Source organism: Barbus barbus (genome assembly GCF_936440315.1).
Source record: "Barbus barbus genome assembly, chromosome: 33".
Classification (NCBI taxonomy): Eukaryota; Metazoa; Chordata; class Actinopteri; order Cypriniformes; family Cyprinidae; genus Barbus; species Barbus barbus.
This window is the reverse complement of record NC_136761.1, coordinates 725,144-742,654: the sequence shown is the minus strand read 5'-3', so window position 1 is coordinate 742,654 and position 17,511 is coordinate 725,144. Positions and strand designations below refer to the sequence as shown.

General features: G+C 36.7%; 1 protein-coding gene across 1 annotated transcript in view; it reads right to left on the bottom strand.

The window, feature by feature from the left end:
- LOC306853639 (X-linked interleukin-1 receptor accessory protein-like 2) overlaps positions 1 to 17,511 on the bottom strand; it is a gene marked incomplete at both ends in the record, with an annotated part of 255,464 nt that overhangs the window by 65,390 nt on the left and 172,563 nt on the right. The window contains 2 exons of the mRNA XM_079391194.1: positions 8,564 to 8,717; positions 9,053 to 9,239. Of these exons, the coding sequence (XP_079247320.1) occupies positions 8,564 to 8,717; positions 9,053 to 9,239 (341 nt within the window). The remainder of the gene's footprint in view (positions 1 to 8,563; positions 8,718 to 9,052; positions 9,240 to 17,511) is intronic.

The window sequence follows — 17,511 nt, the reverse complement described above, 5'->3', positions numbered from 1 at the left end:
TTTCAGTAAGACAGCCACCTCTGCGTATGCTTTCTGTTCCATTTATTACACGACGAATTAAAATAGAGAAACTATTAGCTTTTCTAATAAAGTGTGTCTGAATAATCCCACGCTTCATTACGCTCCTCGTCACTTCATATTCCTCCGTCTACTGCCATCCCGGCTGAGGAGCAATTTTCAAGACAATGGCCTTGTTGAGAATGTGATGGATGTCGGCAAAAATTAATTATCCTGCTCATTACTGAGTGAGAATAAATCTTTGGCTTTTATCTGGAGACCATCAGAGCTGATAAAAGAGCCGCAGCGGGCTTCATCAGGAAATCTGTCAGCTCATGGACTCGCTCCGCAGAGCTCCAGATTCTCCAGATGCTTATATTCTCATTCTACTGAACAAAACAATACAAGCACACACTCTTACAGTAAAGGTGGCCATCAAATAATATGTCAGAAGTATAATATATATTAAGTATCAATATATCAATTCTCATAGGTTACTAATTCAGTATTGATTCCTCTAAAAAGTATCAAAATGCAAATTATATTCAAACAAAACATGGGTTTCAGCATCGCTTTCAAATGCTTCCAGCACTTTAGTTAAATGTTTATCTGGCTGGCATCACACTCAGACACACTTCTGCATTAAACCGAGAGAGCAAAATAACAGCCTAAAGGAAACACTTTTATTTAGCTTTAGCTTCATTGTTGCTGTGGTAAATGCTTGTAGACACAATTTTTAATACATTTAAATATATATATTCTTAATATTTGTGTTTATGTTTGAGCTTATATACCTCTATTATGATAGCAGTCTGAGTAATTCTGATTCTTGAACAGTAAACGTTGAAGTGTCAGCTTTGGGAACATATGTTGATTATGTATAGAAAGACTTGTTATTTTGGGGGTCATTTGTGTCTCCATGCTGAAAATGGGGGGTGACAGCAAAGGGCTTAATCTAATTCAAACACAATGCTTCTGTAAAATATAGGATTCGTTTTACATCTGTTGGTATATTTTTTAAATATTTGTGCTTTAATATTTAGCTTTGCAATACATTTGTTATTAAAAAAAGGGTAACTTTTTTAAAACTAGTGATTGTGTTTAAGATATTAAAGAAAATGGTTCCAAAGTATCTGTTAGAATATTATGCACTTGTTGTCAGTCATCTGTCGTGTGTGTCGTGTTCCCGCCTCATGTTTGGTTTGTTTCACCGTGACACTTGTAAGAGAGGTTCACTTTTATTCTACAAGGGCGAGTAGTAATGATATATAATTCCTTTATAGGTTTTTTTATATACTAGCTCTGTTGCTTGGAATAAATTACCTGGGTGTATTCAAGAAATACAAGTTGATACTATTTTTAGAAGGGAAGTTAAAAAATGGTTGTTTTATGATTGATGTTTTGAAGTTTGTGTGGTGAGAATTGAATGTTGATTGAACTCCATTTATGATTTGTTCATCCATTTTTTTAAATAACGAGGACCACAATGGAAATAAGCCGGTGGCTATTTTGTGTATTTTATGCTCGACAGTTTTGAAATGTGTATGAACTAGTCTTTTTGCATTATGTTTTAAATGTTGTCAAAATAAAACAAACAAACAAATAACCAGTATGTGTTATATAGATGTGATTTGCTTTTGACTGTAATCATGTTTGGGGGGGGGGGGGGGGGGGGTGTCATATACTCACTTAAGAAATCATCAGTATTGGTATCAATATTGTTAAAACAGATCAGCATCACATTGAATTACTAAAGTTTGGTCTCATCCCTACTGTGGATGCAGACAATGTCCTCAATATTTCCCTGGCAAACAAATACTTAATTTAAAATGCATATATCTGATAAAATTAGATTAAACGACCCTGTAATATAGATGACATTAAAACTACACTATTACAAAAAATCTTAATTTTAACGGTAACATGCCAGGGTAAAAACCTGTTGGTTATGGTAAGTTCCCTTATTATATACAGAGAAAAACTGTACCACATCAAGCAGGATATTTTACAGTAATTGGTGTAAACACTACTAAATGCAGAGTTTGTGGAAGTGAAAAAGAAATCTACTGATGTTTATTGAATGCTTTATCCATGGAAAACCGGTTCATTTATGGGTCAGAACTCACCTAACCACATGTTATCCATGATAAGTGTGTGTGCTTCATTCATCTGTGCTCATTTACTGAACACACACTGGCTCCTCTCGTGGTTAATCATAAATCAGAAGTAAATGATTTTGACAGAGCTGAGCATTAGAGCTGTAATGTGTATTGACTGTGTGTCTGTTAGCACACTCCACATGAGCTCGGCACACACTCCTGTTCAGCAGTCTTTATCTGCGTGTGGAAACACTTCGCACTGACTGACAGAGCTAAATATCTGTGATGAACTAACATGATCAAACTCATCGACTTCATCTCTGTCACACAGACCGCAGAGAAACATCTGCTATGTTAAATTAAGGCTGGTATCTTTCCCCATCACCAACTACCATTATATTTATGGGACCCTGATTTGTGCTGCATTAACTATAATCTAGTTCTTGCATACTAAACAGGACAGATTGTTTCAGATCGATTAGAATGCACTGAAAATGTTCTGCTTTGAAATAAATGAATAAATCAGTTTCTTCTGCTTTGTCTCTCCATGAATACAGAAGAGAAGAACAGATCAAACTCCACCCACAGGAACTACTGAAGTTCCAACTACACAAGTAATGCCACCTCAAAGAGTAAAGCTAAAAACAAACTGAAAATATTAATGAAAATGAACAAAAATCAGAGTTTCTGGTTATAGTGTACACCACTGATCTATAATATCTACAGATAATTACAGAGAACAGTATTATACAGTGCTGCTTGATGTGTCTGAATATTTGCAGCATGTCAACAACAGCAGGAATAATAAATAAAAAAAGCTAAAAATAACTCACAAATGTGAATAAGTGTTTACATAAACTGTATGTTTGGGTAAAATAGCCTTAGTGAAATTGGTTTTCACAGCAAATACCATTACAAACATTGCAAACCATCAACGTTTAACCACTAAAACCATTAAACAATGTTTTTCTGTAGTGTGTTTTGGGACATATTCAATCATGATTTAGTGGTTTTAACAAGCCACCAATAGAAGGGGGCAAATTACCAGTAGAAACCCACAGCGACCATTACAATTTACATTCAAACCAATACAAGTCCCATCATAACCAGTAAAACCATTACATATTTTGAGATAAAAATTCAAAAACCCAATTCTATTTTCCTATAGAGGCTAATGAACCGGATGTCTTGCCCATTGGCTTACTTCTGAATTGAAGAAAAAGGTGGACACTTTGAGGGAATCAGCCTACAGTCTTCTCTATAGTAGCTCTGCATGTTAAGCAGTGTTTGTAACACGTCTCTCGAGATGCTATCGGTCACTTCACGACCGCTGCTCTATTTAAAGATCTGCTCATTGTTGCTGCAGTGATGCTGGGGATGATGCAGCATGATAATGGCAGTATTCCACGCTCATCCTCTCACTGCAGGCTGTGTCTGAGTATATCTCAGCCCTAAGATCCATGTTTTATCATGATAATGCAGCTCATCCGCTGGAGCTCTGGGCTGAGTTACCTGATGTCCTAGCATCTGCACTTCAGTCTCTGAGAGATGAACCTGCTCGTGCTGGATCCTCTGTTTGTTCATCAGGACACTTCATGAAGACTCTTAGCATCAAACTAAAACCCTGGAAAGTAGGATAGTCCATAAATGTTGGTCTGCCACTGAAATATCCAGTGCAGTGCTACATTTAAATGATCCATATTATATTTCAATTTGCACCCCTTTACCTAAATTCATTACTTCAGACTTATGTGCCTCTAGAAGCTTGTGTTCTGCAAGTGAACGACACTTTATTGTTCATCCCAAAGAGACACAAAATCACTTTCACAGACCTTTACAGTAACTGTTCCCTCCTGTCCAACTCAATCCCAGCAGCTGAGTCCTTAACCATCTTCAAGAATCAGCTAAAAACACATCTCTTCCATCTTTATCTGACCCTCTAACTCTAGCACTCTCTATTCTAATTATATTCTTTGAAAAAAAAAAAAACTGTCCCTTTTAGACTTGCACTCTATTCATTTACTGCTTGTTTTCTTAAAAAAAAAACACTAGCTTCACTACTCTTTTTCTGTTCTAACTGTTTTCTTTTTATTTATTATATAATAAAAAAAAAACCTTGCTTGTGTCCTGCGTTAAGCTAACTGAGACGTGTCACAGCACTTCCATATCTTTGCTCTTTAGTTGGTTTTGATTGCTTCTGTTGTCCTCATTTGTAAGTCGCTTTGGATAAAAGCATCTGCTAAATGACTAAATGTAAATTAATTAAATTCATAACATTTAAAAGAAGGTTTTTGTTGATATCACAACATACTTATGAATATCGTATATAAATACATTATTGTTCATTGTTAATTGAATTGATGTTAATTTAAATAACTTAAAATGCTAAAAAGAAAAATCAGTCTATAAGAAAATAAACCAAAAGTACTAAATACTGTAAAATTATTATTTTGTGTTAGCTATTGTATTACAAACGAAACCTTACCATAAAGTGTTACAGTTTAATTAATGGAGTGAATTTAATAAACTCTCCTAAAACCAGCTATTTAAATGAGCCAACTTTACATGACTTTTTACTTGAAGATGAAGATGATGATGATGATGACGACTGTGTCGTTTTTAGAGAGCTGTGTGGTATTTGAGATCAGCAGTGTGTAAAGATTCTCCTTTCACAGAATTCTCCTCTTGCAAAAACCTTGCAAGATTTCAATGCAAATCAGCTGGGTTAACTGAATTACGTTGTTATTTCTTGATATATTTTTGAGTTTTAGAGCCCCTTCAGCATCTGAAAGAAACAAATCATCTGCCTTTGGCACTTAGGCAAAACAATAAAGGTGCATGACAGTCTCTGCCCACATGTGCTGCTGATGAGGATGAGGATGATGTGTGCGGGGGATCGGAACGACACTGAGATAAATGTGTGTGTTCTGCTGCTGTCATGCCCTGTAAGAAGACGAGCAGGAACGAGGCTCTCGAAGCGGCCCATCATTCTTCTATGATGAAGGCTCGTTAGCAGACGAGCTCCTGTCTCAGCTCCTATTATCATGTGACACAGAAAGAGTCCTGACCGTTTACATCCCGGCTGAGAGTGGATTTACACAAACTTACAGCTCTCAGACACTCTTATTTCTCTCTTACAAACTTTCTCCTGCTTGACTGGGAAAAGTTTTCTTCTGTAGTCACATGCATAACCATCTATAAGAAAGCAAATGCAAGTGCACTGTTCTTAGATCAGCACTTTAGAACTTGTAGTGTTCTAGTTTAGTGGTTTGTGAAAATCTAACATCTGTTTCTTATGGCTGTGCTGCAATCAATCATAAATGCATCATGCATTCTTTGTTATATGGTGATTGCACAGTGAAATGTTCTGGATGCATGCACGTACAGTATGCTCATTTTCATCAGGTTTTCATGGTCATGCACAATACTGTATTGTAAGAACTAATTAGGACGGCATATGCAAGTGTTGTTGTTTCTAACAATTCATGTATATTAATGAGAGAGCGCCTGAGATGAGCTGAGTGTTGTGTAGCCTTAGGGAGCGTTAGAAAGACACGGCGAGGTCACATTATCCAGACACAGGTCGTGAAAGCAGATTCTCTTCTGCTGTGTGTTGTGTGAAACTGTACAGTCTGTTGTTTGCTCTGCAGAGCTGGATTTATCCTGGATATGTGCACAGAAGAGGCTGAAGGGCTGGAGGCTTGAACAAGAGCTCGCTTTCAAACAAACCCACTTCTCCATGGGCTCCAGGCACGAGGCTGACAGAGAAAACACTTTCTGGCAACCCTCCAGAACCTACTGACTACAGACAGCTACAGCTGCTCTGCTTTTAGACATCCGTGCGGAACACAGAGCAGTGCTAGATCATCTGAGGTCACATTACAGACAGAACTGGTACTTTAATGTCAGTTCTATTCATCATTTTAATAATCAAGATTACAGTATCCAGGGAAATCAAATCAACGACTATGATTTTGCCATAAATACGCAGCCTTAGTCTGAACAGAATGTGAAGTGACCAGCTCCAGCAGCACTTCTCAGCTCTGGCCTGGAGATCCACCGTCCAGCAGACTCCAGCTCCAGCTCCAGTCAAACACACCTGATCCAGCTGATCGAGGTGCTCAGGCTCACTAGAGGGTCCGAGCTGAAATCTACAGGAAAGTCTATCTCCAGGGCCAGAGCTGAGAAACACTCAACTGCAGTTTATTTGGCAATATCACGGCCCATATTCACTTCATTTTTGCTCTAAGAGTATTTCACAAAGTGTAAAACTAGCTCCTAAATCTGTGAAACGTTAGGAGTAGTGAAGAGGAGTCCTAAGTCACTAAGACCAAATCACAAGCTATCCTAATATAGCTGTTGCCGGCATTCTGCCTCGGAACGTGAACATTTTAGTAACACGCTGCATTTATTTACAAACATATGTTTTCCCATGCATCTTTTTTTTTTTGGAGGTTATCCCAACTCTATATTCTCCTTTGATTATATCCTTGTTTTCATTAACCAGCTGGGCAAGAAATAATAGCTGTTCTTGCATCCAGTTTGGTTTTCTTTTACATTTGCATGTCTATCAGTCACAATTATTCTACTCTGTTAATTAAAAGGCTGTTTATATGCATATCCACTAATTGTTTATCAGAAGCATACATGTACGAGGCTGACAATTAGCTGAACATATACTTGTTTCATTAGTGACACTTAGGCTATGTTCACCCTTGGCATCTGTTTTGACTAGGAGAAGTTGACAAGAGCATCGCTTTAGTAAAATAAAAAGCTGGCAGTGTTTTGGTTACAAATAGCAGCCGAGGGCGTCTTTTGTTGCTATAACAGCTGCAATGCTAGCCTAGCGCTGAGTGCTGCAGAAATGTCAGCTTTTGAAGTTACAGGGAGGGTATGTTGGTACGACGAGGTTTGTGGGAGCACAACATTATATGGGGAAGGAAACTGTATGGTGCCTCCAACAATTTAGTCCAGGAGCTCCGGTTGGATGATACACGGTTTCATACAACTCCTTGTGCTCCGAAACTAGTACGATCTGTCTAACGACTCGCCACTCGCTTGTCACTGGTCAGCTGTCAAACAGGCGCTTGATGTAGGGTGTTTTTTTCAGAAAAGTTCAACTTTTTTCAACTTGAAAAGAAGCTCTGAGCTGTGGAAAAAGACGCCGGTGGTGGTGTTTTTAAAAAGCGCTCAGGACTTTTTTGAAAACAGGGGTTATTCCATAGGATTATAATGTAAAACAGACACCGACAGCTTCAAAAAAGACGCCAAGTGTGAACATAGTCTTAACCTGCATTTTAAAATCTTTATTTGAACATTTTTATTTTTAAACCTTTAAATCTCTGACAGAGACTATCAGCCAATCACTGTGTGCATAGTTAATGAGCATGCTGACATCATCCATAGCAACAAGATAAACCCCGCCCTTATTTACTCTGAGCTTTAAGCCCCGTTCACACCATGCACGATAACGATAAAGATAACTATATTTGCGTCCACACCGACGAACGATATCGTCTGTTTATTTTAAGCACGTGCGTCTGCCGCTTTAAACTCAAGCACATTATAGCAGGATGGATTCTGATTGGCTGTCAGTGTTTTAATCGTTCATCAGCTGGAAGAAATCGTTCTGGAAGTGATTCCAAAGATATCGTTTCTCTGTGCCTTTATCGTTATAGTTGTAATGTGGACGCTGCTGTTCTTTAATACTGAGAACGATTTTTAGAACTAAATCTTTATCGTTATCGTGCTTGGTGTGAACGGGGCTTTAAGGCACAAAGAAACGATATCGTAGGAATCACTTCCAGAACGATTTCTTCCAGCTGATGAACGATAAAACACTGACAGCCAATCAGAATACATCCTGCTATAATGTGCTCGAGAATTTAAAGCGGCAGACACACGTGCGCTTAAAATAAACAGACGATATAGTTTGTCAGTGTGGACGCAAATATAGTTATCGTTATAGTTATCTTTACCGTTATCGTGCTTGTTGTGAACGGAGCTTAATACTTCTCTCTATTCCTCAGTACAAGTTTGTCTCAGCAGCTTTGTGAATACGTTTTAAGAGAAAAGTCTTACCTAAAAACGTTTACTGCTATTTAGGAGAACTCTTAGTGGTAAGATAAAATGTTTTGTGAATACGGGCCCTAATGTGTGAAATATTAATTCAAATAAAGCCACAGACATCTGAATGTTGTCTTAAAAGGACGGAACAGCTAGCATAAATGTGTATAGACCTGCTCTTGCATTTTCTGTATAAAATGCATTGAACTGAACTTGAGTCCGTCTGCACTGGACGAGTCAAGGCAAACGCTCCAAACACATCAATGGTTTATAGCACAAGCGCATGCAGCACAGCATCTGTTTACTGTCAGCACTGCATAACACATCCAGTGTAGACACTATCATTGATTAGGAACAGGTTCTGCCTGCTTTCTCAGATATGAACGAGTTTGAACACGTACCTGTGACTTTGAGCTCTGTGGTCCGTCTCACAACCCTGCTGCCATATTTGAGTTCACAGGTGTAGTTCCCTCCATCGTCCTCCTGGACCTCTGGGATCCAGAGGCTGGTGGTGTTGATGATGATGGAGGTCCTCCACTCTTTCCTCTGGCACTCCTGAGGAAACACACCACTCTTCACATGTCTGCCGAGTTCCTACGGCTCTCACACTCACTCACTTCAAACCCATTATCCTAAAACTCACTGATGTTTTAAAAAAGAAAAATAGGTCTGTTGATCCTGGAACAATATTCCTCTCAAAGCCAAATGGTTTAAAGGGTTTAGCGCAAAACCTATTGAAACACACCTAATCCAGCTAATCAAGCTCTTCAGATGGACTAGAAACCTCATCTGGTTTGAACTAAACTCTTCAGGTTTAGCGCTAGGAGTAGAGACAGAAACCAAAGCATCCATCATGGTCCCCTCATGCTTTGTGAGAGGTGAGTCTGTACCTTGTACCAGGTCATGGTAGGCTGCTTGTAGGGTGCAAGATAGTCGTCAATGTCAGGGCAGTTGATCATTTTGCTCTTGGTGATCTCAGCGTTCTCCTGGTACCGTATCCGGCTGCTGAAGCAGAGTCCCTCCTCGCTCTCCTCCACCGTCAGAGACATGGACACCTTCATACAGTACGTGGAGTTTCTGTCAAGACACACCATCAGACAGGTCAAGACACCACAACTCTTCTGACATACAGTATATGTGACCCTGGGCAACAAAACCAGTCATAAGGGTCAATGTATTTATTTATTTATTTTAAATTGAGATGTATGCATGCATGATGTATGGTTTGTTATGATAGGACAATTATAAAATATTTGTCTGAGATACAACTATTTGAAAATCTGGAATCTGAGGGTGCAAAAAAATCTAAATATTGAGAAAATCGACTTTAAAGTTGTTCAAATGAAGTTCTTAGCAATGCATATTACTAATCAAAAATTAAGTTTTGATATATTTATGTTAGGAAATTAACAAAGATGAAAGATGAAATCGTGCAAATTAAGCCCAGGCTTATTTCATTTATTGCTCAGAGATCACAAAAATATGTGCAAAAGTGCAGAACGTTTTTTCGGTATTAACTCTTCCTCGGTGCCATGTGCACCGAATGAAATAAGCCATTTGAGTTGAATTTGGATGAGTACAGATCTCTTTCATCATTGTATCTTTGTATTTTTTGGATCTACGCACCTTATATTATTTGCCTACTGGATTTTTGGACGAGTGTTTGACGCTACACATTTTGCACATTTGTGGTCAACACTGTGTCTGAGCATGAGGTGAAGTAGACACTGATGTGTTGTTGCAGATGTCCATCACAATGATGAGGAAGTATAAACCTCATTGTTTTGGCAGCTTTGTTTTTAACAAATGCTCTGAACAAATGCTTGCTGAGCTATTTAGCAGATTTTTGTAGAGCATCTCTTTGAAGATGTTTCTCTCTCTTTTTTATGTATGAGGGAGAAGTGTATAATTTAGGTTCTGTTACAGTATCTGTAAACAGTACTTCACTATAGTGAACAATAACTAGTCTCTGTGGGCTTCTGTACATTTGGAAACACTTAATGACATGAACATGTAATGAACCTGGATTCTCCCTGTTCATTTAGCTCTGATTCTAGAAATCTCTAGCTTTTTCCACATACAGTATATATATATATATATATATATATATATATTTGTATTCTGCCTACCGCATTGATTTTCTTTTATTCTGTGCATTATCAGAAGCACAAGGCTTGGCCACAGTGGTAAAACAGAGCAATTACTGGTACGCTCAGTTTAAACAGTTTAGTAATTATTAACATCCCCACTGCTCCATCCTTGTCTCTTTCTTTTATCCCACAACGACACCCGGCTGGATTAATTGAGAGCTGTGTTGGGCCATTCCGTTATTAAATAATATGATAACTCGTGTCATAATGTTCAAAGGGAATCAATTAATGATGAAAAATACAGTGGATCTGAAAATGAGAATACATCTGCATACAAATAGAGAGTGCATTTCTGAGAAGGCTGTGCTGAGATGAAACAAACTGTATCCCACACACCGGAAACGTCTCATTAAACACGCACATATGCATATCAGTCAAATATATAAAGCCATCTTCCCTAGATGACAGCGTTTCTACAGGAACTTCCTTGATCTGCCATCACGAGTGAGGAAGATTCCAAACAATTCCCAAGCCTCACATTTAATTATTTCGGTAATGTGAATATAAAATGTTCTGAAACAATCCAGAAATCAACACAAACTGAATTATTTCTGGGCCAGTGGAGAGCATCAGATATTACTGCTATTACTAGAAATAGTGAAACACATGTGTGCCGACTGATCAATAAAGTTGAGTGATTGCATCTCGTATGACGTGGATCAATGCTGATATTTGAGAGAGAGATGGTAGTATACGTTGTGTCAAAATGGTTGATTTATTACCCTCATAAAAATTCCACCCCCCTCCCATAACTGGACACCTGTTTTGTACACCCCTAGCCCCCACCGTCTCTAAGCGGCCATTTTATTGACCTTATGGTGAACTTAAGAATTTATGACAATGTGTGTGTGTGTGTGTGTATGTGTGTGTGTGGGGCCAATGTTATGTGGTTTAAACTTTAAATGGTGAATTTGTGTTAAATGGGGTAAAGGGATGTTTTTATTAAAGTGTTTTCACATACATATCAAGAAAAAAAACATCAAACATGTACGTAAAACGTACAAAGACTGTTTATTTCCCTACAAGTGTAGACTTAAAACAGGAAAAACGTAGAAAATAAAACAAAAAAGCATTAGATACACTATCTTAAAACTAGTTGTTTGACAAAGTTAAATAGAAGAAGTGAGCGCGTTCGTTTAAACCTATTTTGCGGTTTTAAAAAGTTGTGACTTTAAAACAGATACAAAGTTAAATAATATAGATTCGTTTTTATCTTACGATGGTACGTGTGTTTTTCCCTTACAAGTGGACACTAGTCTTGTTAAAACAGTTTTAGGAAAAACTAAAACAAATAAAAAGCATTAGATACGCTATTTCCTATCATTAGAATTTAAAACTAGGTCCTTTGACAAAGTTAAATAAATAGAAGAGTTGCGAGCGCGTTCGTTTATCTATAACAAAAAAGAATCGGATGCGTTAGTTAAAACAATAAGATATTTATCAAAAAACTATGTCTTGCTTTTTTTTTAAAGTTTGACTTTATAACAGACATAAAGTTAAATAATATAGAGACGAGTTCTCTTACCGTGAAGTGAAATAAAAAATATCAGACCGTTAAAACACCAGCATAAGATAGCTGTAAAATCTTCTCACATTACAATTGAAAACCTAGCATTTGTCCCAACTTAGAAAAGTTAAACAAATGTCTATCTTACGGCGATCGTTAAAACACCAGCATAAGATACTTGTCGAAGTCTATCTTGCGGTCTACCATTAGCTGCACTGACAGAAAGTTAAACAAAAAGAAAAAGCCCTGATCATCTTACGTTGAAACATCCGTCCTCAGTGCTGTCAAAACTCAGAATGAGCTCGCGGGCCGCTGTCAGGACACACCCACAGCACCGCCCTCTAACGCTGTAAGGAGAGACCGGTCTGAAGATTTGCATGTTAAAGAAATTAAAGTAATGTTTTAACATTAGAACAAAGTTATTTTATAAATATTTTACATTTCTCAATTAATGAAACCGTTCACCATTCATCATAAACCTTTTCACTTTTGAAATTAGGTTAATCTATACAAGTTTTCTTTTAAACATTCACCTCTAGGACACAGGAAAGTGTTGTTTTATTTTATTTTATTTGTTATTCATACTTAACACCTTTTATTTATTTACTCTTTGATATTGTCAATCTTAAAACTTCTAGTGTGCTATGTCGGTTAAAATACACATGTGTGAGGACAAACTGAAATGTATACAGAGTAATAAAATCAGCACACCTCTCTGATTTTCTTGCCGTAAGACTTGTTATCAGTTGAAACAGACGTACAACCTCTAAACATTTACATCAACACACAATATGCAAAATATCACCGCTCATGCACCGCAATGAAACGAGAGAAGTTTGAAGATGGCGCGCAGAATCCTTGACGCTGTGCTATATCAGTTGCACGCGCAAATATCAGAATGAAAAGTGGTAAGAGAGGATTACACTGTGATTTTCTCACCGTAACACTTGCGTGTGTTATCTATCAATTGAAACAGAAGTGCGTAATTAAACCTCTAAAGTTTTACAACATGCACCTGCGAGCGCGCAGGGTCTGATGCGAACTTTGCCTAAAGTTCACTGATCAAAGCATCTCTATGGCATCTATTTTATGACGTGCACCTGCGTGTGTGAACTCTGTCGAAGGTTTAGGAAAAAGTTCACAGACCGGTCAAAGGAAGTGTGACCTATTGAACCTTTTCATGACACACATCTGGTGAAGTTAGGTATAATTGAGAATTGAGTATTTATAATGTATTTATAATCTATTCGAATGTGACTTTAAACTAACGTTTAGGATGTGATGAGATAGTCAAAGAAGGCGATAACCACAAACTTAAATAAATACAGGTCCCCAAAGATGATGGTTTTAATAAAATGCTGTAGGAAAACATTCTTTAATTTACTTAATTTTACCTAGTTTTATTTATTTTTTCACTCATATATTTTTCATCCGTCAACACAAACACACACACACCTACACATAAACATCCACATAAACAACCATACAGTTAAATATTTAAACTTTTATGATGTCTCATACAAACCTTTTATAAATAAAAAACTTTTAGAATCACACTGGGTATCTTTACAAGGTGATGAAAAGCAGCATGATTAAACAATGATATAACTTTTGTTTTAAAAAATACGTTTTTAGATCTTCCAAACCTAAAACCACAATGTTCTAAAGCAAGGATTAGAAGCAGTCAAACGATCCTCTGAGTAAAGCAAGACACTTACAGAGATTTTTCTTTAGGAATTGGACCTAAATTAGATAGATAAAGAAAAAACACGCACACACACACACACAAATCTGAGTATGCTAAATTTTAAATACGACCAAAATCATATATATTGTTTTTACTTGTTGTTGTCATTTAAGAAATGTTTTCATTTTAATCTACACTGTAGATAGTATGTGTACTGTAAAAGAACAAATATACATTTCACTTAAAACTTCAGTAAAATAATTACACCGGCAGTTTTAAACATGATTAAAAAGTTTTAAACACTTTGTGTGTCACTAAAGTAAGTCATGATGTCAATTGTCTTTAAATTAAACTTTAGTTTTATTCTTCAATTTCTTTAAAATAGCCTGATGATAATACATCCCAAGTGGTTTTCTCACGAGTAGATAACTCTTTGGATGTCTTTGTGACAAACACATAATTTTTTACTTCAGAAAAGTTTTCGAAACGTATGACTGAACTTTTACTCATTTGACAGACCTACGTTTCAAATTATTTACCCGAGGCGTTTAACAGCCAGAGGGGTTACATGTTATTTTCTAACGTTCGTGGGAACCTTTATTGGTGTAAATTTCTCACCTAGAACACAAAACTTGTAAATCTTTTGGATTGTGTATGTTTTAGGTGAAGACAGCTCTTTGCGAAAGACAGCTCTTTAAGTCTTGCTGTTTTAACCTTAAACCTATTACACCTGAAGCAAATCAAACTATTGCACTGAAAGCTGCACATTCATTCAAGTTTGAACATGTTAAAATCTCTGCACTCTTGTAAAGACACATAAAACACACACACACACACACACACATACACTAAAACAAAACCCTATACAGTTAAACATTTAGACTATTATGATGTGTACTATTTATGTTTTCATCTCTACAAGATGAGGAAAGCAGCATGATTAAACAATGATATAACTTTTGTTTTAACAAATAAGTTTAGATCTTTCAAACCTAAAACCACGATGCTCTAGAGCAAGGATTAGAAGCGGTCAAATGATCCTCTGATTAACGCAAGACTCTTACAGAGGTTTTTCTTTAGGAATTTGACCTATATTAGACTGAAAATTACTTACGATTGTCTGCAACAAAAGTATAAGGTCCCACAAATGCTTCTCAGAATCTTTACAACAGATTAGACTTTCTTTCTCAATTTAAAAACGGTATTATTAACCGCAGAGTTTAAATGTAGCATTTGTTCACAGTATAATGTTCTATTAAAATAAAAACAACTGGTCTATATAGGTTTATCTGACTAAGATTTGATCAAATAACTGATATAAGAAACATGCAAATATTTGATAAGTCCATCTTATCACACCACAACCTGACGTGTCTGATGGTTTATGATGGTATCTTCCTGATACAGATGTGTTAAGTGTGTGTAAAATAGTTTAAAAAGTCATATTTTTAGCTTTCACGTAGGATTTGTATCCACGCTCAAGTGGTTTTGTGTAACATAATCCTGAGACAAATGAAAACAGAATGCGTGAAAGGGGTTTCTCTTTAAGATATTTGTAATGACAGACTAAAAGCTTTATAAAACAATCGTGCGTATGCATTTCTCTTGTACATGTATACAGTAACCGATGAATACACAAAACAGTATTAATACATAACCTCATAAATTCAGCGTGATTCTATCATATCAATCAATAATAAAATATTTAATTTATATACCGTATCAGACTTTCTCTTCAAAACACAAACTTTCTTAAGACTTTTTTAAATGTGTTGAACAATCGGTTTTGGGGGAAAACAGTATAGTGTTGTGTTTCTAAGTTAGGATGCTTGTAGTTAATCCCGTCTTTATCTAAAATATTTTTGTATTCAAACTGTCTCACGCACACACACACATGTTGGTTTTAATGTTTTCTGGGGACTCTCCATAAGCGTAATGGTTTTTATACTGAACAAACTGTGTGCGCTATTGCCCTACACCAACCCTACACCTAAACTTAGCCCTCACAGGAGACTTTGTCCATTTTTAGATTTTCAAAAGAACACCATTTAGTATGTTTTTTTTTTTTAAGCCTTTTGAATTATGGGGACATAGGCAGTGTCCTCATAAACCACCTTCATATTGTAATACCTCTGTCATACCCACGTCATTATACAAATTTGTGTCCTCATAAACCACATAAACATGTACACAGGCACACACAGCTTTCCCGGTCAGCCGCAAATTGCCAACAATATTCTTAACTTTGTTTTATCATTCAGCTGTAGCTAAAACCTATAACGGAGTTATACTATAGATGCTGAAAGAGCTCATTAACCTGTTTAACTCTAAAAATGTTAACAATGTCGCTCACGACTAGTTTAACAAACAAGGGTACGCTCATAAAACAAGTCTGGAAGCGATTTGAACCATTCTAACAACAAGTACAACCGCTGCAGAAAATAGCCCCGCAGTAAACTCTGGATGTGATAACGACCGCCTTATCAGATGTTCAACATATTATTACAAGGCCTTGCTTATAGTTTATGATGAAGGTAGAAAAATATAAGAACACAACCAAATCCTAACACTATTTCACGAAATAACGCAACAACGGGTGCTCCGTTTCAACATATACACGTCAAATCTGTTTTACCCTAAGTATATCGTATTCTTCTTATATATATCTATATATATATATATATATATAGATATATATATATATTTGTTTAGGGTAAATAGCTACGTTTTAACAATTCTTTTTGTTTTTACAAAGATGTTATATTGAACGCGTGTAACTAATACCTCCTTCAAACATTGCTGCCTTTCAGGTCAGCGAACCACAATACCCAGCATACACCTCAGACTACAAACGCGGCCGTCGGGGATCCATAACCCAAAATGCTTGTGCGTGACAGCGCTCTAAACCGTAGGACTTCTGATTATACGGGCGCACAGATATAAAAAGACACGCATTTCCACACTTTTTGTGAAGTACACGCACCTTTCCGTGTTGTGATGATGTAAACCCTTTTTGTGGTCTCTGTTAGCGACGTGAAGTCCAATACATTTCTGCGAAACGATTCTTTCCCACAGTTCGGTTCAGTGATTCGGTTCAAATAACCAATTCTTTGTCTCATTAAGTCGTCTCGCTGTAATCAAAACGGGTGTGAAAGGTGGGATAACATATTAACGTGATGTTTTGGTACGTGTCTTACACAACTGTGCGTTACTTAACGTTTTTATTAAGTTTTAATATAAAAGGTAATAGTCTGTTAACAATTTTGATGCTTTTATTATGAAATCGTACAAAGAACCACTAAAGTACGCACTGTTTGTTAACACGGAATAGTCAAAATAATAACCTACTACGAGGTTTATTTACAGCATGCCGAATGTAATACAGTTAAACAGAAACATTACAACATTTCAAACTTGTTAAACAACAGCTTCAATACATTCCTCTTATGAAAACGATTAAAATCGAATGCTGTCAAACAGAACGTTGTCTGCAAGTTCCCGACGTGTAAATTACCAACAAGTTCTCAATATTCTCAATATGAAAATATGTTCAAAACGCATAAACATCCATCACGCATATAGTTTGTGCGTCGATTTAACACGTTCTGTACATACGATCAAAAACACGACCGACAGACAGACAAAAGCTCAACGATAGCTGAGATGGATCAGGAGGGAGGACAAAATTATTATTCTTCGTCACAATAACATACCGGGTCCGAGAAATTTGATACCCTTACTACAGATTTTCGCGACATTCTTTATTCTAGTTGTTATTTTCCTCTTATTCAATCATAAACCTGCAAGAGTTAAATTAATTGATAACATTTGAACAAATTCTCTAAGTGAAAAAATGAAATCCTGTGTTTTACGTTCAGATTTGTCTGATCGTTTTGCGATATTGCATCATTCTGTAATTCGGGTTAACAGGGTTAAATTCTCAAAAGAAATACAACAACGATTAAACGACAGTCCTTCTACATGACACCGCTTAAGACTAAACAA